We start from the raw sequence: 20,715 nt of genomic DNA on the forward strand, positions 1-20,715 counted from the left end.
CCCGCCAGGCCGCCAGGTGGGCTGGCGGCGACCTGGACACCACCGGCCGCCCTGAGAGGTAGGTCGGCTCCACCGACCCCTCCGCAGCCGCTTGCTCCCGGGGTGGACTTGTGGGGCCTGGGCCGGGAGGCGGGGATGGTCTTTGCGCGCCGCCTCTCCCTGCTCTGCCGACCCGGGGTTCCGGGGGCTCCGCGCCGCCAGACGTCTGGCTGGCGGCCGCATGCGGCTTACGTTATTGCTATTTTATTGCAGCTACCTCACATTCACTTTGTACATACACGTTTCTTCACTCTTTTCACATTGGTTCCCTCAAACGAAATGGCTAATAATCTGGAAGGTGGAGGCAGCTTCGTTCTCCTTGAGATAGTTATGCAGTCATAGAAAGTTCGTGCTGTGGAGGACTTTGGAGATGGTTGATCCCATTCCTTCATTTTAGAGAAGGCACACCCTGAACTATTCGATGAGTACTGAGAGTCACCCAGCTAGGTAATGTGCGGCAGGAATAAGAATCCAGAGCTAAGTTTTTTTGTTTTTATTTTTTGAGGTGGGGGTCTCGTTCTGTCGCCCAGGCTGGAGTGCAGTGGCGTGATCACGGCTCACCGCAGCCTTGAACTTCCAGACCTAGGTGATGATCCTGCCTCAGCCTCCCCAGTAGCTGGGACCACAGGCAGGCTCCACCATGGCCGGCTAATTTTTATATTTTTTGTTTGATGGATTCTCGCCGTGTTGCCCATGCTGGTCTCAAGCGATCCACCCGCCTCGGCCTCCCAAAGTGCTGGGATTATAGGTGTGAGCCACTGCGCCCGGGCCCAGAGCTAAGTTTTTAGACAGGCAATTAACTAAAAATGGTAATGGTAAAATTCAGTTAATGATGTGAATAGGAAGTTCTGTGGGCTGGTATTAACCTTTTAGACAGTGCTTCCTCCTTTTTAAACCTTGTTTTCTTGTTTCAGATTTAAGCCTTCGTGGCTTCTGAAGAAAATGGCAGAAACATCGCCAGATCCTTCTGGGCAGCTCGTCGTACACTCGGTCACTCACAGTGACACTGTCCTGGCCAGTTTTGCGGATCAGAGGAAGAAAGGCTTTCTCTGTGACATTACTTTAATCGTGGAGAACGTGCATTTCCGGGCCCACAAAGCCTTACTTGCTGCCAGTAGTGAATACTTCTCAATGATGTTTGCAGAAGAGGGTGAGATTGGCCAATCCATTTATATGCTGGAAGGCATGGTTGCAGACACCTTTGGTATCCTGCTGGAATTTATCTACACAGGTTATCTCCATGCCAGTGACAAAAGTACAGAACAAATCTTGGCTACTGCTCAGTTCTTAAAAGTCTATGACCTGGTAAAGGCTTACACAGACTTCCAAAATAATCACAGCTCCCCAAAACCAACAACTTTGAACACTGCTGGTGCTCCAGTGGTTGTTATCTCTAATAAGAAAAACGATCCTCCAAAGCGGAAACGGGGAAGACCAAAGAAAGTCAACACACTGCAGGAGGAGAAATCAGAACTGGCTGCAGAGGAAGAAATACAGCTAAGAGTGAACAATTCAGTTCAGAATAGACAAAACTTTGTGGTTAAAGGAGACGGTGATATACTGAATGAGCAGATTGCAGCAAAAGAAAAGGAAGAATCGGAGCCTGCTTGTGAGCCAAGTAGAGAGGAGGAAATGCCAGTTGAAAAAGATGAGAACTATGATCCCAAGACCCAGGATGGCCAGGCCAGCCAGAGTCGGTACAGCAAGCGGATGATTCGGAGATCCGTCAAACTTAAAGATTACAAACTTGTTGGGGATCAGGAAGATCATGGTTCAGCCAAGAGGATCTGTGGAAGGAGAAAGCGCTCTGGAGGCCCTGAAGCTCGTTGTAAAGACTGTGGCAAGGTCTTTAAGTACAATCACTTTTTAGCAATCCACCAGAGGAGCCACACAGGTAATGGTGCTTTCAAGGCTTATTGCGGTGTGTTTCGGAATTTGGAGTAGTGACGATAATAATAACTTTTATTTCCTGTGCAACTTCTATGTGATGGGCATTGTCATAAAGCCTTTATGCATGTTATTGCACTTAATTGTCTTCACAGTCCTGCAAGGTAGGTAATATCCCCATTGTACATTGTATGATTAAATCATATTTACTAATATGTACGAGTGGATTCCTAAAAAAGTGCATAGTTTACAGATGAAGCCACCAAGTTCTAGGGAGCTTAAATAACTTGCCAGAGTCACCCATTAGTGAGAGAGCCCGGATTGAACCCAGGTAGCCTGATTCAACCATTTCTCTCATTTGTAGTTGTTGATTGAATCCTTTAATGTCCACTTATCAAGATCTAGCCCAGTGTACTCTGCTTTCTGATTCTTGAACATTCTTCGTCTTGACCATAGCCATGCTTTGGCCCAAGTCTGTGTGGACCACTTTCTAACTCAGCCATTTAGCTTTAAATGCCTTCCTTTTTTTGGGCCCTTCAGCCCAGCACTAACCAATGGCACCCTTCTGTGATGATGGAAATATTCCTACATCTGCACTGTCCAATATGGTGGCCAGTAGCCACATGTGGTTTTTGAGCACTTGAATTGTGCCTAGTGTGACTGAGAAACTGAATTTTAAATTTTATTTTCATTTAAATTTGAATAACCACATGTGGCTAGTGGCTACCATATTGGACACTGCAGCCCTAGTGAGAAATCCCTTCCTTCTTTGAGCCCTTTCAGGTGCTTAAAACTCACTCTGCTTTGGGTCAGATTGTTGTTGCCACTTGTATATCCCTCAACTTCATTGTAAGCTTAAGTATAGGGACTGGTGCTTGAGTTTTCTGTTACTTAGCAGCATCTGGTACTGTGGTTCTCAGCCTGCAAATTAGAATCACCTAGGGAGCTTCTAAAACTACCAGTGCCTGGACCTCAACCCCAAAGCTTCTGATTTAATTGTCTGGAGCCTTGGTGCTTTTAAAAGCTCCCCAAAGACTTTAGCTACAGATAGGTTGAAGACCTTGAATTCTGGTACTTTGAACAAAGTAGATACTTGAGAAATATTTGTTGAACTGTAATAGGTTATATTTTCCGCTGTTTTTTTTTTTTGAGACAGAGTCTCGCTCTGTTGCCCAGGCTGCAGTGCAGTGGCATGATCTTGACTCACTGCAACCTCTGCCTCCTGGGTTCAAGCGATTCTCCTGCCTTCAGCCTCCTGAGTAGCTGGGATTACAGGCATGCACCACCATACCTGGCTAATGTTTTGTATTTTTAGTAAACACTGGGTTTCACCATGTTTGTCAGGCTGGTCTCGAACTCCTGGCCTTGTGATCCACCTGCCTCAGCCTCCCAAAGTGCTGGGATTATAGGTGTGAGCCACCGCGTCCAGCTAGTTATTTTTATCTAAGATTAATATGTGCATAGTTTAGAGAGTTAAATCATACAAGACTTAAGAAAAAGCATGTAGGATCTTCCCTTTTGTCCCCGGTACAGTTCCCAACTTACAGTGGTTCAAATTTTCAACTTTACAATGGTATGAAAGCAGTACACATTGAGCAGGAACCATACTTTGAATTTTTAGTTTTGATCTTTTCCCGGGCTAATGATATTCAGTATTAGCCTCTTAGGCCATGCTGGGCCACACAATCACGTGGGTAAATGACCAGTACTCTGCATTTTGTGTGTTAATACTGTACTCTCTATTAAGTGCATTTTTGGCTTGTGGTATTTTCAATATGGTGGGTTTCTTGGGACGCAGTCCCCTCATAAGTCAGGGAGCACCTGTATTCTGAATTTTGCAGCCCATCACTTTAGTATGGGTCTGTTTTCTTCCATCTGGGTAGATATCAGGTAGATTCATGAGGTCTGGAAACTATCTATCTTTCAGTTCCAGAAAATCTGGAATTATTTCATAGATGATTTCCTCCCCTCTATTTTCTCTGTTCTCTCTAACTTTATTTTCTCTTACATTTCCATCATTTTTTGTCCTACTTTCTGGGGGATTTCCACTTTGTTTTTCAGCCTTTATAGGTTTTCTATTTCAACTCTTATTTTTTTTTCCCCTTTAGGAGCTCTGTTTTCAGAATTTTTAAATTTGAATTATCTTTTATTTCACAGTGTATTATCTTACCTCTGTGAGCATGTTAATGTTAACATTTCCTCACTGGAGGCAAGTTGCTTTTTTTTCTTCTTGCTTGTTTATCTGTCACCACTACAAAAGGCTTTCCTTGAGTGCCTGGTGGTTTTTTAAAAATCATATTTAATCATATGTAAGAGTAGGTTGCTAAAAGCTACTGGCAGTGCTGCATGCATGAAGAGAGCCTGTATTTATTTATTTATCTATTTTTGAGACGGAGTCTTGCGATGTTGCCCAGGCTGGAGTACAATGGTGCATGATCTCTGATCACTGCAGCCTCTGCCCCCTGGGTTCAAGCGATTCTCCTGCCTCAGCCTCTCGAGTAGCTGGGATTACAGGCATTTGCCAGCATGCCCAGCTAATTTTTTGTATGAGAGAGCCTGTAAAACCTTGTTCCCAGACCAAACTGAGGGTCCGGCTTCTGTTTCTCATGGCCCACTAATGAGATGCAGATGAACTGGGGAGGAAGAGAGTTTTTATTTCTGTAACCAGTTACAAGGAGAAGTCCTGAAAATTATCACCAGACCAACTCAAGATTTAAAAAGTTTTTCAGAGCTTATATACCTGCTAAGTTACATGTCTACGTGTAAGCGTGTATTCATCTAAGACAGGTGATTAACTTCTTTTAATCTGTGACTAAGGTCTGAGTCCCAAAGACCTTCTTCTGGAGTCTTAGTAAGTTTATTTAATCTAAATGAGTCTAGGTGCTGGGGTGATTACCCTTATCTCCTGCTAAACCATGGAGGTTTGGGGAGTTCCTTCAGACCCCCAGTAAAACTTGTTTGATCCTAAATGGGTCCTGTTAAGAATTCCTTCATTATTTTGTCATGCTTTAAGGCCCAGGAGGAGCTTAGGCAAAACTCTTGGTGGGCTTTTGTTACATTCCAGCCTTTGTACAAGCGCACTGGCTTTTAATATTTAACTTACCCACTCAGTACTGAAACAGTTGTTATAGAGGCCTGTCATAACCTCTCTAGAGGTGGTGCAGCTGGGCCCATGTCCTTGCTGGTGCCTGGCTTCCACATCTTTGCTCTGTCACCTTGGACCAAACATGTTCTAGTGGAAGACGCTTTTTCTCTCCCACTTGGAGGCACTAGGCCTGGCTGCTCACCCATGTCTAGGGCAGGAGGGGGAAGAAGGAGTCGGGGAGTCTCATCATCCCAGATAGAAATGTTGACTTATTCTCCCTGTGGTGATCCCTGTAGGGCTCTTGGCCCCACAGGGTCGTGGGGTGTCCCTTATGCTGTGTGAGGTGCAGGATCCGAGAAGTAAAGAGACAGGACACTGAAGAACTGGTGAAGAGCATCTGGACTTGGTGGGGCCATGCCACCTGTGAGCGGAGACAGGCAAGACCTCGAACTCCCAGAAGCATCTGTATTTATTAGGTACAAGCAGAGGGAAGGGTCATGAGTGAGGTCATCATGTATAGGCTTAGTGATAGGACATGCATAATCATGTGAGTCACAAGCGAGGGGGCCACCCCGTTATGTCACCTGGGCAGAGAGGTGGGCCGTGCGCAGTACTAGAGGGTCGTGTACAGAAAAGGGGTTCACCCGCATTAGGTCACCAAGGCAAGGAGGTGGGCTGTGTGCAATAGGTGTTATGCGCATCACTTCTTATCTGGGGCTGGAAACTCCAAAGGGTTTCTAATAGATACTGTAAGCCAGTGCAGTGGGAGCTAACAGATTAGTGCTCTTCTCTTAAGATATTTATGGGAGGATGATTTGAGCTAGCCCAGAAGCAAGAAAAGACTGACAGGGTGTACAGCCACAGTGACTGGTCACACCAGAGGGGTTCTTCTCCCTCGGTTATTTCCAGGATCTCAGGCCTGAGGCCTACTTTCCACAGGAACTGGATGCAAGGTACTACAACTCCTTTATCAGGAGGAGAGGCTCTTGCCATACAGCGTATGCCCTTTCAGGCAAGGACACCACTGCCTGGATCTTTGGTTTTCGTCCTGGTCTGGCTGTTTTCCCATGTACTGCTTCTGTTCTGTGACTGCTCTAGGCATTCCTCCTACCACAAAATACTATATGGTTATATGGAAGGATTATATAAATCAGCACTAAATGTGTTGGTACAGCTCCGACTACAATACCTATATGATTATATAGAAAGATGATATGGAGGAAATAGCTGAGTGATAACACTATAAACTAAGATATTCTTCAGGCACTAATTGTGCCTGGGGTTTGCACAGCTCTCCTTCCTTGGTGCTAGTGGGGGGTATTACCCACAGATCCCAACTCAGCTGTGCCTAGAAACCCCTAATCCAGAGATCTCTTTTTATTAACCCTCCTCAGAGAACATTCTCATCCTCTTTTGGGGAGAGGGACAGTCTCCTGGCTGTGTAGAATGCAAGATTTCATCAGAGTCTAAGTACCTTTGAAACAGACTTTCATTTATCCTCCCTCACCCCTGTTTCCAGAGGTAGCAGGTGCCACCAAATTCCTGAGCTTTTTGGATATTGTGTCTTAAGAATTAGGTTGTATTGGGCTGGGTGTGGTGGCTCATATCTGTAATCCCAGCACTTTGGGAGGCTGAGGCAGGAAGATTGCTTGAGCCCAGGAGTTGGAGACCAGCATGGGCAACGTAGTGAGAGCCTGTCTCTTAAAAAATGTTAATTAGCTGGGTGGGTGTGGTGGTGGTGGCACACACCTGTAATCCCAGCTACTCAGGAGGCTGAAGTGGGAGGATCATTTGTTCCTAGGAAGTTGAGGCTACAGTGAGCTATGGTAGTGCCACTGCACTCCAGCCTGGGTGATAGAGTGAGACCCTGTTACAAAAAAAACAAAATAGGTTGTATCAGTGCTACCCACTGCTGGCTTCAGATTCATCTGTTCCAACTTCCAAAATTGTATTGCTGATGTCTCTTGTGTTCATTGGCCTTTTGGATGTGTGCCTTTTAAGAAAAATCCTTTATTGTTATTTTAATTTGGGAGAGACAGAAAGATGTGTGGATTCTAACTTACACCATGTTCCGGGGGCTTTTCTTCCAGGGGAGCGACCTTTCAAATGTAATGAGTGTGGAAAATGCTTTGCCCAGAAGCACTCTCTCCAGGTCCACACCAGGATGCACACAGGCGAGCGGCCGTACACCTGCACCGTGTGCAGCAAGGGTCTGACCACCAAGCACTCACTGCTGGAGCACATGAGCCTGCACTCAGGTAGTGGGGGTTGCCCAGAGGGCGAGCTGTCGACAGATTCCCATTCCCCAGGGTAGGCATTACCAACACCTAAATGGTGTTTTCTCAGCCTAGTATCATTTCCAATGTGGTGTCATTGAAAGAGGATTTTTGCATCCGTTCAAGTGCAATTTAGAGTTCTGTATTGATCCTTCAGCTTATAAAATGGCTGCTGGGAGTTTGGTGTGCACGCATGTTTTATTTAACCACCAAAGGTTAGAATTATTTTTACTTTGAACACCTTTGGGGAAACTTAAATTCTCCTGTTCTGCCCCAGTCTCCACCACTCCCTGTTGCCTTACACACCTTTGCACATTGGTGTTTCCGTGGTAGACTGAAGGCTTCTGGGTGTGTAAACAAGTCACTTGTGTCTTTTCTAGAAAATGGGGACCTGGGTCCACTGTAGTATTTTCCTTATTAGTGAGCATTCTAGTTCTTTATAGTTTTTGCATGTTTTAGTGTTTTGGGTTTTTTTGGCAGGACAGAAGTCCTTTACCTGTGATCAATGTGGAAAATATTTCAGCCAGAACAGACAACTGAAGAGCCATTACCGAGTTCACACAGGTAGGATAAAGTGAGAATGTTTAGATTGGGGGGAAAAATGCAAATAAAAATTGTTCCTGAAACATTAGGTTCATATTGTAGGTGATAAATAGGTATTTAGGGAAAAGAGCCTTAGGAGTCTAAATTATATGTTCTTGTGTTACTGTCTGCCACCATGTCAGTTTTATTTGTATGCTACAGTCTGGTGCCACACACAGAAACCCTGCAGAATTGGCATCTTTCAAAAGTGCCACTTGCCCAAGGGAGCCTCAGTCGGTCGTTGTTAGTGGTGCCTGGGCAGAAGCATCACCCCAGGGCTGTCAGCCAGGCTTTCTCGCCCCTGCTTCTACCTATTGTCCTTTTTGTTTCCTGCCAACTAAGACAAGAAATGGATGTGGGTTCAGAGTGTCATTTGAGATCATTTGTGTCCTCAGTCACACCAGTACTTTGAGGAAAAAGGGAGAGACTACATTTAGAATTGGAAGGATCCTAACTCTCTTGGAGGAGGCAGTGAGTTGAGATGCTTAGGAAAATATTAACCGTTACCAAATTAATGAGAAAATTTTCGTTGTTAAAGTGCCATATTTAAAGTGATTATTTTTCAGGGAAGTGCTTTAACACAAATCACTGAAGAAAATGCAGGGAGAGCATATATGCACTGACACTTTTTTTATTGTTGCGACAAGGCCACTCATTACCAGAATGCAAAGACTGCCATCGCAAATTCATGGATGTGTCTCAGCTAAAGAAACATCTGCGAACACACACAGGTAAAACTCCACCTTGTCTGTCCCCCCGGTACCTGGGATGTTTTCAGGAGAGTGAAGAATGAAGTTCTCAGAGTCCCTTGCTCAGCCTGTGTTTGGAAATATTTATTGTAAATTGGATGGGAGTTGTGTTAGAAGATAATTTAAAAGCTGAAGGCAGAATGTTGTCAGCACTGTCTTTGGGAAAATCACATCTCTTATAGATGAGCTAAATGGAGATCACTTACTGAGCACTATTCATGTCACAATTCATTTAATACCACAGCATAGTGAGTCTGAGTCTGGTTCTGTGTTTCACTCTTAATTTACGTCAGCATTGGAGATGATATCAAGACTTTTTTTTTTTTTTTTTTTTTTTTTTTGAGATAGGGCTCACTCTGTCGTCCAGGCCAGAGTGCAGCGGCGTGATCACGGCTCATCACAGTCTTCACCTTCTGGGCCAGAGTGATCCTCCCACCTCAGCCTCCCAAGTAGCTAGGACCACAGGTGCATACCACTACACCCACCTAATTTTTAATTTTTTAATTTTTTGTAGAGGTGGGTTCCACTATGTTGCCCAGGCTGGTCTTGAACTCCTGGGCTCAAGCAGTCCTCCTGTCCGAGCCTCTCAAAGTGAGATGACAGGCATGAGCCACCTTGCCCAGCAAGGTAATTTTTTTCAGAAGAGACAGCAACGTGTGACAGACACAAATGTAGTGTAGACACTGAGAATTTCTCCAGTTTCTCCCCTAGAACCAACACTTAAGCAGCACCACCTCCAGAAAAATCAGTTTCAGAGATGACAAGGAGGCAGAATTGATTAGGGTAGGTCACATTTTTTTATGTAAGATCAGAAAAGTGGATCTTTTATACCTTTTGGTAAAGAACATGTGTTAAAAATAAGCCTCTTAGATTTTCTAAGAAAAACTTGCCATCGCAGGTATTTAATGATTCTTTTGTCTCCTGGAGTTATGTAAATAGCAGATTGATTTAGGGGGCTCTGGACTTTTGTTCTGTTTTTTTTTGTGGCGGGGGTCACTGTCTCACTCTGTTGCCCAGGCAGGAGTGCAATCTCAGCTCACTGCAGCCTCCGCCTGCCAGGTTCAAGTGATTCTTTTGCCTCAGCTTCCCGAGTAGCTGGTACTACAGATGTGTGCCACCATGCCCGGCTAGTTTTTGTATTTTTTATAAAGACGGGGTTTCACCATGTTAGTCAGTCTGGTCTTGTTCAAACTCCTGGCCTCAAGTGTGAGCCACCATGCCTGGACTGGACATTATTTTTTAAATACAGGTTTTTCTTCTTAAATTTAGTAAACATCTCATAGGGTATGGATTTTAACATGTGCACTGAGCACTTACTGGGAACCAGGCAGTTTTAGGCTTTGAGGATTCAGCAGTGAATGAGTTGGGAACAGGCCCCTGCCTTAAGGGGCCAACATTCCACAGGAAAGGCAGAGTACAGACAAGTATAACACATTAGGTGGTGTGAACACATTCAGGAATAAAATGCAGGGTGAGGGGGCAGGAAGGGGAGCTTTTTTTTTTTTTTTTTTTCCCCCCTGGAGAAGGAGTTTCACTCTTGTTGCCTAGGCTGGATTGCTACGGCACAATTTTGGCTCACTGCAACCTCTGCCTCTCCGGTTGAAGTGATTCTCCTGCTTCAGCCTCCCAAGTAGCTGGGACTATATAGGCGTGTGCCACCATGCCCCGCTAATTTTGTATTTGTAGTAGAGATGGGGTTTTGCCGTGTTCGCCAGGCTGGTCTTGAACTCCTGACCTCAGATGATCCACCTGCTTCAGCCTCCCAAAGTGCTGGGATTACAGGTGTGAGCCACTGTGCCCAGCCAGGAGCTGCTCTTTTATGTATGGACCGGTCTGGGAAGGTCTCACAGATGAGGTGGCATCTTGGATGGAGACGAGAATGCAGTGGGGGAGGCAGCCAGCCATTGAGGATGTCCAGGAGAGAGCATTCTAGGCAAGGGGAGCCCTGGGCACATGGCCCTGAGACAGGAATGTTTTCGACATGCTGGAGACGTGCTGGGAGGAGCACTGAGGCAGAGCCAGCGAGCTGGGAGTAGGAGGTTGTGTAGGTGGATGTTCTCAGTTTAGCTTCTTGCTTTTACCACCTGGGAAGCTTTAAACAAAAAAACCTGGTCCCAACCTCCAAGATTCTGATTGACTTGACCTGGGTGGAGCCTGGGAATTGGTGTTTAAAGTACTCTTCAAGAATTGTAGGGCACACTTGGGCTTAAGTACTTTGAAGGCCATGGTAAAGACTTTGGATTTTATTCTGTGGGAGGTGGCTTTACTGAGATAAGTGACATGGCATGACTTAGGGTTGTAATAGGGTCAGTCCAGCTGCCCTGTGAGGTCGGGGGAGGCCAGGGTGGAGGCAGAGAAGCCCGTTAAGAGGCTGTGCAGTAGTCAGGCTCGGAACAGCAGAGGTGGTGTCAGGTGGTCCAGTTCTGGATATATTCCAAGGAAGAAGCCATATGATTTGCTCATGATTGGATATGGGAGGTGAAAGAGAAGGCAAAAGCCACTGGAAGAAGGAAAAACTGGGGAAGACTAGGAAGAACAGATGAGAAGTTAGATTGTGGACTGGTTGGTGTCTATTTGACATCTATGTGCAGGTGTTGGGTAGAACATTGGATATTCAGGTCTGGAGTTCAGGGGAGAGATGCAGGCAGAGCTCTGGATTTCCACACGTACACATGTGCCTGCAAATAGTTATGTGGCACTGTGCTGAGCTCCCCAGGGAGACGGGGATGGTGGAGGAGATGTGAAAGAGAGTCGAGCTGGTTTGGTCACACTGAGCAGTGCCAGAGGAGACACTTCCCCTTGGTTTTGTTGTCTGAGTATAAGGGGAAGTGAGGTTTCTGGTCTTTGTGAGCAGCAGTAGGACTTGAAGTGGGGATGAAAAGGAACAGGAGACCTCCCTCCTGTAATTCCAGCCAACCCTTTTCAGCCTGTGTACTCTGACAAGCAGAACAGAAAGTGGAAGATGTGTGATGGGTTAAAAAGGAGACAGAAGGGCCTCTGTAAAGTGGTTTGCGTGACTTAGAAGTATGAAAAGAAATTGAACCCATCACAAAATTGGGGCTCTCCAAGAGCAGCAACTATGACCCATCTGCCCTAGCATTAGCATGGAGAATCTGCTTTAATGTTGGTGAACGGCACTGGCATGCCAGTTCCCTGCTCCCTGGGCATTGAGCGTAGCCAGGGTGAGAAGTGCCAGTCCTGCCCTCAAGGCCATGCTCAGCTGGAAACCAAGACTTCATCTTTTAGAGATGATCTGTCATTCATCTCTTAGATCTTCAGGCACAAACTCTCTCTGGGTTGATGTTCTGCACCAAGCACTAGAGAAGTCAAAGGCAGATTAGAGATGTTCTCCTAAGAGAGCATCCCCAGTGGGGGAGATGGACATACTTTGAGATGGAGGCAAAGTATCAGGCAAACAAGCAGTACCTGCCAGTTCACCGGACCTCAGGCTCTCCTGTTCACATCTTGTCCCCATACCTGGCGCGGGTCAGGTTTACAGGGACCCAGTCAGGCCAAGCAAGTTCACAGGAGTGATAAACTAGAGACTTATCAACTCAACAAAGGGATTACACCATTCTGTTGCCCATAGCACCTCCTCCGTCACATTAGTATACCCAAAAGCCAAGTTAGTGATCAGAAGATTGCATGGTGAGCTGGGAGCAAGTCAAGGGAATTAGCCCAGGCCACGGAGAAGCCTGGTGAGCGACCTCTGACACCACCACAGTCCCACCCCACCAGTGTCCCTGTTCCTGGATGGTGCTCAGTGAACACCGATTCTGCCCTGTGGGCTTCACATGTAGATGGCCCTGCCTGGGAACAAATGATAAAGCTCAGTAAGTCAGTTCTATTCACAGCCTCATTGTGGCTTGAAGTTGAAGCTTCCCAAATATCAACTGTGTGTTGAGATCATTAACGTTGAGACTTGGGGTCTTCCCATCTTCCTGAGACCTGGGGGCCCCTCACCATCACATGCCCTTACAAAGTTTATGTGCCCTCTATTATAAAACAGTGTGGTGTGGTCAGAGCCACAGCAGAGGTGTGAGCACAGGATGGGAAACGGCTGAGAAGACCACGCGGGAATGCCAAATACACAGGTGTCAAACCGTGCTCTTCACAGTTATTGGCATGTGTCCCTTTTCTGCCAAGATTGGCAAATACATGAGGAAATGCACATCTTTATGTATTGTTTGTGGGACTATAATTTGGGAACCTTCTGGAAGGAACTTTTGCAATACTTACCAAAATGTAAACCGTGCAGTTGTGAAAAGATGTTTGCCTAAGGATATTCACCACAGGCAACGTTGTTTATAACTCCGCAAGCTTAACAGCCACCTGAATGTCCCAGGAAGGGATCAGGTAGGTATATTTGAGGCAGTAGACACAGTGGTACAGAGCACAGGCTTTTAACATGGTGGTGTGGCTTTACTGATGTGACAAACAGCATGCACTGGATGGCCTCACAGAGTAAGACTGCAAACAAGCAGATTTGTCTGTAAAGGTACTCGCCATTGTTAACCAGTTATCTTAAGAGAAGAGAATGGTGGAGCGGGTTTTATATCTTTGTATTTTCAATATTTGATTCCTTTGCAATGAACACAGGTAATTTTTTAAGAAAAACAAAGCTGTGGTCCACAGTGGGAGGCAGGATGCTGAGGGGTCTAGACGGACAGAACTAGACTGCCAGGTGAACGTGACAGCTGATGGAACGAGAGATGTCACTGTGACTGTCGTGCCTGGCTGGGCAGGGGCTGGATGATGATATCATCAATCCAAGAAAGTTATTCCAGGTTTCAGCAGATGGACTGGGAAATCCAGCTTTGATGTTAAGAAGCAGTGAGTCATCAATACTATCTGGAGTGGGGTCCAGGATTTAAGTCACTGGAGAAGGGGAAGGGTGGGATCGTGGAGGAGACTGCTGAGAGGAGGGTCTGGAAGCACTCCCTAGAGCCGCATCAGTGCTTCTGTTGACGTTGCCCTGGGCGGGACCTCTCATCACACTCCTATCTCTGCCTTTTCCTTTAATCACCTTTGTCTAATCCTCTTGTAACACACTTCTTTCTGGTCCCCATGCCTCTCAGGCCCCATCCTCTTACCTTATGCTTCTCCATCTGCCTCCTGCCACCTCCTGGTCCAGGCCTTGTACATAGCCTGTTAGAGGTCCTCTGGCCTCCAGCCCACCCTCATCATTCCCAGGTGTATTTTCTTAGTATTTTCAGCATGTCCTGCTAAAAACTTCCAGAGGGTCTACGGGTCCCCTGCCTGGAATTCATAGTTCCTGGTGGCTTGGCCTGCTGGCTCCTGAGAGTGATCCTCGTCACTCCTAGCGCACACCATGTCCATTTCTGACACCAGCTTCTGCTCTTACTGTTGAGACTAGTACCCTGGTCCAGGCTTCTCACCAGTCTAGCCAGATCCTGCCCCACCCATATCCAGCACCCCGTCTATACTCAGTATTGTTGACGCCACTAGTTTTAATGTTCAGTGAAACACAGTCCTATGTTACTTAATTGCTTTGTGCATCTCCTCAAGTAGATTGTGCATTATTTGAGGCAGTCATCCCATCTTTTAAAGTTTCTTTTCTGTTTCTTAGCTGTGCACTTTGTTGATGGTCTGTCAGTGTTTGAGAACTAAATAGACTTAAGGAATGGTGTCTCAGTTGAAGGTGGTAGAGCTGTACACAGGGGAACAGATGAGAAACCATAAGTGGGAAGACCCCCTGCAGATTCACCTTGGCTGTGGAAATTTGCCTTCCTGCTGTCCTGCTCACTCCCTCAAAGAGTTTCCACTGCAGGATGTTGCTCCTGCAAAGAATTTCCATTATTTTAAACATTTACCCTCAAAACACATTTGCCATCCGACAGACTTTCCGAAATACATGATGTGTGTTTCCCACACAATTTTATAATCACAAGCAAATGGCAGGTACTCAGTCTTTGAATCTGGAGAGGGAGAAAACCAACCGAGATGAGAGTAGGCCCCAACTCTGATGGAGAAAACTGTAGACACATTGTGGCAGTGGCCTGGTCTTAATCTTTGGAGTGATAAGAGCTCATGATGCAAAGATACAGATTCATCCAAGTTGTTACAGGTGTCCTCTGCCTCGATGGAGAAATGTCTTGCCTGAATTGTCCAGTATATGCTGTGAAAGGGAAGCTCACTGACCATCTTCCACTTCAAATTGCACTTTTCCCTGGCTGTTCTGTTCTCCAGTTAAGCGGATTTTGCTGCTTGCTTTTCTTTTTCTTTTTTTCCAATTTAGTTTTCTTGCCTGCATTATGATTACTTAATTTTGTTTCTGGGGGACATGAATAGTCTGTCATTGTATGTTCAGTGTGCAGACTAACACTGAGTAAGCACTTGCTGATGTTAATGAAGCCTAGTGGGTTCTGGAGCAGTTACAACATCTCATGTCTGCCACCCCCATGAAATTCATTCATTCAGCAAGGATCTCTGCAATGGCATGCCAAGCCAGATTCTCAGCACTGGGGTAATGGGAGCGGATATGCCCACAAATTATCTTAAGAAGGGAGAAATGGATAATAAATAACATATACAGTATATGAGGCAGCAACAGCATTGTGGAAAAACTAAATTGGAGAATTGGACTAAGGAGTGCATGGCAAGGTTGGTAGTGCTCTTTGGTGGTGAGGGAGCGTCGCTGATAAAATAACATGTGAACAGAGATTTGAAGGAGATGAGGAGAGTGAACCATGCTGGGAGACAGCCTGAGATAAGATCAGGGAGGTTTGGGGTGAGGAGTGGGGTTTACAGGGTACAGATCTATAATCGCTTATGGGCCAAGAATTTTGGGTTTTATCTTGGGGTGGGAAGCCATGAGAACATTTGCAGCCCAAGCTAAAATGATGCAATTGCATCAAGGCTCACTCTGGTGGCCACTTTGATAGTTTATGGCAGGGAAGCAAGAGCAGAAACAGAAACCCAGTAGGAGGCAAAAGATGGTGGTGGTGTGGACCAGAGAGAGGCAGTGGCCGTGGAGGAGCAGTGGTCAGGTTCTGGATATATTTGGAAGGTTGATATAAACATGAATAATATATAACTCACCCTAGCACACAGGAGTCTTTTAGGGTCAAGGGGCTACCTAGCCAAGCAGTAAGGCAGGAGAGCATAGGTGTAATATCTAAGGGAGAAAACAGGAATAAATGGGGTGTAACTCACCGCCTTGTTGCAGTTTTCAGGTTTTTAAGAGAAAGAACCATGCCTTATGATTTCTCTGTATGCTCTTGGCACTCGGCACACAGTACTTAGGTTAGGTACAGAGTAGATATTTGCTGAGTGCGTCATTCATTTAAGCTTATGGAGGGGATTGCCTTTGCTCTGTTTATATTGTGAAATTGAAGTGCTTTTTTGATTTTGTCTTATGCTGAATGTGTACCATTAAATGGTTTCTTCTTTTTAGGTGAGAAGCCATTTACTTGTGAAATCTGTGGCAAATCTTTCACAGCAAAGAGTTCTCTTCAGACCCACATCAGAATCCATCGGTAAAGTTTTGCAGATATTTTTCTCACATGGAGGCCTCATTCAGTTCTGATGTTCAGTGAAGTGACATGTGTTACCTATACAGTTTTCTCCCAACTGTTACTCTGGCAGAATTTTCTGTGCAGTTTATTACTTTGGCTTTTTTTTGTTTTGTTTTGAGACAGGGTCTCGCTGTCACCCAGGGTAGAGTGCAGTGGCATGAGTGGAGTGCAGGTGGGAGTTCAAGTGATTCTCCCACCTTGGCCTCCCAAGAAGCTGAGACCCACACCCAGCTCATTTTTGTATTTTTGGGTAGAGACAAGGTTTCACCATGTTGGCCAGGATAGTCTCGATCTCTTGACCTTGTCTTGATCTCTTGACTGTCTGCCTTGGACAGTCTGGATCTCTTGACCACCTGCCTCAGCCTCCCAAAGTGCTGCGATTAGAGGCATGAGCCACTGCGCCCAGCCTACTTTCTTTTCTTATCTGAAATACATACTGTGGAATCATAAAATTTTATCACATCTGCCACCCTTCCTCAGGCACCACCCCCACCGTATTTTCAGATTAGAAACTGCCCGTGGAAGTGAGACTTGCTTCAAGTCCTTTAGTAGGAGAACCCTTTACTTATGACTTGCAGCCAGTTATTTTCCACTACTCTTGATTGCTTCTCCCTAAATAATCAGGAAGTAGTAAGTAGGTATTTCCATTTTAAAATTAAAATGTTTATTTCTTGTAGAGGAGAAAAGCCATACTCATGTGGCATTTGTGGCAAATCCTTCTCTGACTCCAGTGCCAAGAGGAGACACTGCATTCTACACACCGGCAAGAAGCCTTTCTCCTGCCCTGAGTGTAACTTACAGTTTGCTCGCTTAGACAATTTGAAGGCTCACTTGAAAATTCATAGCAAGGAGAAGCATGTGTCAGATGCCAGCAGCATTTCTGGCAGTAATAATACAGAAGAGGTCAGGAATATTCTTCAGCTACAGCCATATCAACTCTCTACCTCAGGAGAGCAGGAAATTCAACTTCTTGTAACCGATTCTGTACATAACATCAATTTCATGCCTGGTCCTAGCCAGGGAATCAGCATCGTGACTGCAGAGAGTTCCCAGAACATGACTGCAGACCAGGCTGCTAATCTCACCCTGCTCACGCAGCAACCAGAGCAACTGCAGAATTTAATTCTTTCAGCTCAACAGGAGCAAACAGAACACATTCAGAGCCTCAATATGATTGAAAGCCAGATGGGGCCCTCACAGACAGAGCCAGTGCACGTGATCACTCTGTCCAAAGAAACTCTGGAACATCTTCACGCCCATCAAGAGCAAACAGAGGAGCTCCATTTAGCTACAAATACTTCCGCTGCAGCTCAGCATCTGCAGCTGACACAGGAGCCTGATGCGCCGCCACCCACTCACCACGTGCCACAGTCAACGCCGCTTGGCCAGGAGCAGAGCTGACCTGTAAACATGTTTGACTGCTTGATTAGGCTCTTCTCAGAAGCCAGCTCTGACTGGATTTTGAATGCTTAAAGTCAGGCTCTCCGTACCATTGACTTGCAGTTCCTTTGATGACTGACTGATGTTTGTAATGCTCACCATCCAGGTAGCAAGATGTGTGTGTGTGTATGTCTTGTCTAAGGTACAGATTTGGATTTAGCATTTCAATACTGTTGATTGGTTTTCATTTTCATCTGCAACATCTCGTAAAGACTTGGGTAGTTTTTCTCTGGGGGCATTGATTTCAAGTTTTCTCTAAGGTTTAAATGTTCACAGCCATAGGTTATGGTCTTGCCAACCTCCCCAGTTTTTTTTTTTTAATTTTCTAGGACAAAGGAAGTCATATCTTGGTTGAACTGGGCAGAATGATTGGTTCCATTTTCTTATTTTTCTTAGGCAACACAGTTGTTACCAATACAAGTCAGGGCTAAATATGACAGATCACAGTGTTTAGGAAATTTGTCCTTTTAATTACTTCCAGTCCCCGAAGACAAAGTGAGCCTCAAAGTTTTATCTTTGTGCAGTACAGTGGGCTCATCGTGTCATGCTTCAGGAAGAGTCAAACTCATAAACTCAGTATTTTAATTCAAAATTCATGTAACAAGATAGCCAAAAGTATAGGATTTAAAAAAAAAAATCTGAATTCATCTTTTCCAAGAAACATAAATTTACATATTTTTTTAATCAAGCTGTCAAAATTTTAATTAAGTCCAAAATACAAAATTGGATCAAGACATTCACCCAAAATTCTGAATTTTTGTCAGAAATGAAATTTGATTTTCATGAAGGTAAAGCTTTCTTAACTATCCTGGAACATAAAACTTATTCAGTGTAATTTAAGTCTTATATAAACTCAACTGAATTCTAACTGATCTCCTGAAAATGTTTATCTATGTGTTGTGTCTGATAACGTTCTGGAGATGGAAGCTTATAATTCATTTTTATTGCAGAGTAGGTTAAATCCCACAAAGTAAATATCTTCTAATCTTTTCTTTTTTAGAGATAGCGTCTCACCCTATCACCCAGGCTAGAGTGCAGTGGCACAATCATTGCTCACTGTAACCTTGAATTCCTGGACTCAAGCAATCCTCCCACCTCACCCTCCTAGTAGCTGGGACTGCAGGGATGTACCACCACACCCAGCTAATCTTCTTCTAATCTTAAAAATAACTTTGAGCCTCAGAGACTTAGTAGCCAGCATGTGTCTGTAATTATATGATTTTTAAATCATCATCAAAAAATTAAATTATGTTTGGGTTAGATTTTCAAGCTAAGCATATTTTATTGAATTCTTTACCACTGTCATGTAAGCTGGTAGGGAATTTTTGAGAAAAGGTGGTGGGCACTAGTATGTCTAAATTAACAATGCTGATGGAGGGTAGGGGTAATCTATAAAATTACTGGAGTCTTTCCATTAATTGTTTTGTTTTTGACATCTTTGATTTCTACCTAAATCAAATAAGTTCTTTGGAGGTTAGAGTAATAGAGAATTCTTCAGGTTTGAGAGACGATGAAAACATTTTGGTTGCATATTTCCTAAGCTACATTTTATTATATGTAAATCACAAAATTTCCAAAATGATATATATCTTAACCAAGGTAATGTTAAATCAGGCCTGACTAGAGCAAAGATAACAATTTTTTACAAACGCTGTTAAACCCTAAATATTATTTCAGATTCTCGTTTAAACTGTTTAATTTCATTCTTAAAACACAAAGTTTTTTACCAGACTTTCAAAGCCTTCCTACCAATCCACATTTTCTCCAGGAAATTAAATATTGAAGTAAATGAATGTTTACTCACTCTGGATAGCTAGGTGATTATTCAGAAAATATGCATACGTAGCTATTTATAAGTCAAGTTTCACTGGCTTTATTCAGTCTACCTCTACACTAAGGGAACTATGACATGAGCAACATAGGTCACTTTAAGTTTTCTAGTAGCCACATTTAAAAACATAAAAAGAAGCAGGTAAAAATACTAATAAAACTTTATTTAATCCAACATTTGCCAAATATTTCAACATGTAAAAATACATTGGACATTTTACATTCTCTTCTTCATACTAAGCTTTCAAAATGTTTACACTTTCTACACATCTCACTTTGGATGCTAATGTTCATTGGACATACTTGGTCTGTATTTAGATTTCATACAATTTACAGTTGAAAACATTTTCCTATCAAGTAGTTACAGACAAAAGTTTTTTTCAAGAATTGAAGTATCGGTTTACAAATGTATATTAAAAATAATTAAAATCCAGTTCCTTGGGACACTGCAAATGCTCGATAGGCACATGTGGCTGATGGCTGCTACATTGGACGGCATGGGCCACCTGTTTCTAGCTCGAGCATCGGTCCTACCTATGCCTGAATTATTTGACCAGCTGTCAAAGAGAAACAAGAAAATGGTAGCTTTTTCAATCTAGCCTCTTTCTTTGTCCCAAATATACATTCTGCCCCTTGAATTAAAAAGTTCTGTGATTTGGGTACCCAAAAGAAATGTCATGAACATGAAAGTGCTTCTTATGTGTCCTTGAGAAATTACATTGCCAGCACAGTGTTTCACAGTTCATTTTGCACTAAATGTGTACGATTTTTAAAACTGTTTTAACCAGAAATACAGAGTGTGTTTCTTAGGAAATAGAATGTTATGCTTTGGGGCTCCTGAAACACCTCGTTTTGAAGGTGAATCTTTGGTTTTCTCCCAGTAGAGGGCCAGCCTTGGAATGATGAGCTCTTACTGTCAAAATCAGTTATTCAAGTGCTTGCCCAGTGCTGCTTGAAACTCACCTCTACTCTGTATTTTCTGTAGTTGGTTCTTGTGTTATAAATGTTGTGAGCCAACAGATTAAATGATGCTGAGAAATGAAGAGATTCTCATTATAATTGCTTACCTAGGATTCTTATTATAGATGCTTATCTAGGTTTTCATAAATGGGAACATAATATCTTCCACATGTGGAGTCCTCATTATTGGCCAGGAACCAAGCCAGGTGTGTTAAGTCTGTCTCATATCTTACTGGGTCTCACACAACTTCCATGTCGGCACACAGATTTACACAGCACCCTCTGGCTGGAGGATTCCAGTCACCTCTGGTCATGATTGGTATATTAGT

General features: G+C 44.2%; 1 protein-coding gene across 4 annotated transcripts; it reads left to right on the plus strand.

Annotated features, from left to right (window-relative positions):
* Window positions 1-952: 952 nt before the first annotated feature.
* ZBTB24 (zinc finger and BTB domain containing 24) lies at window positions 953-20,469 on the plus strand. Of its 4 annotated transcripts, XM_012438386.3 has the most exons (6): window positions 953-1,933; window positions 7,102-7,269; window positions 7,768-7,851; window positions 8,517-8,600; window positions 16,036-16,117; window positions 16,834-20,469. In XM_012438386.3, the coding sequence occupies exons 1-6, from the start codon at window positions 982-984 to the stop codon at window positions 17,555-17,557; spliced, it is 2,094 nt and encodes a 697-aa protein (XP_012293809.1). In that variant the 5' UTR covers window positions 953-981; the 3' UTR covers window positions 17,558-20,469. The 4 variants fall into 4 exon arrangements, 2 of the variants coding, with proteins under 2 accessions (XP_012293809.1, XP_012293810.1); XR_001105075.3 differs by lacking the exons at window positions 16,036-16,117; window positions 16,834-20,469 and having other exon boundaries at window positions 7,773-7,851; window positions 8,436-8,600; XR_010336650.1 differs by lacking the exons at window positions 16,036-16,117; window positions 16,834-20,469 and having other exon boundaries at window positions 7,773-7,851.
* Window positions 20,470-20,715: the final 246 nt, after the last annotated feature.

Source organism: Aotus nancymaae, unplaced genomic scaffold (genome assembly GCF_030222135.1).
Source record: "Aotus nancymaae isolate 86718 unplaced genomic scaffold, 86718_ANA_hifiasm-v0.15.2.pri h1tg000040l, whole genome shotgun sequence".
Taxonomy (NCBI): domain Eukaryota; kingdom Metazoa; phylum Chordata; class Mammalia; order Primates; family Aotidae; genus Aotus; species Aotus nancymaae.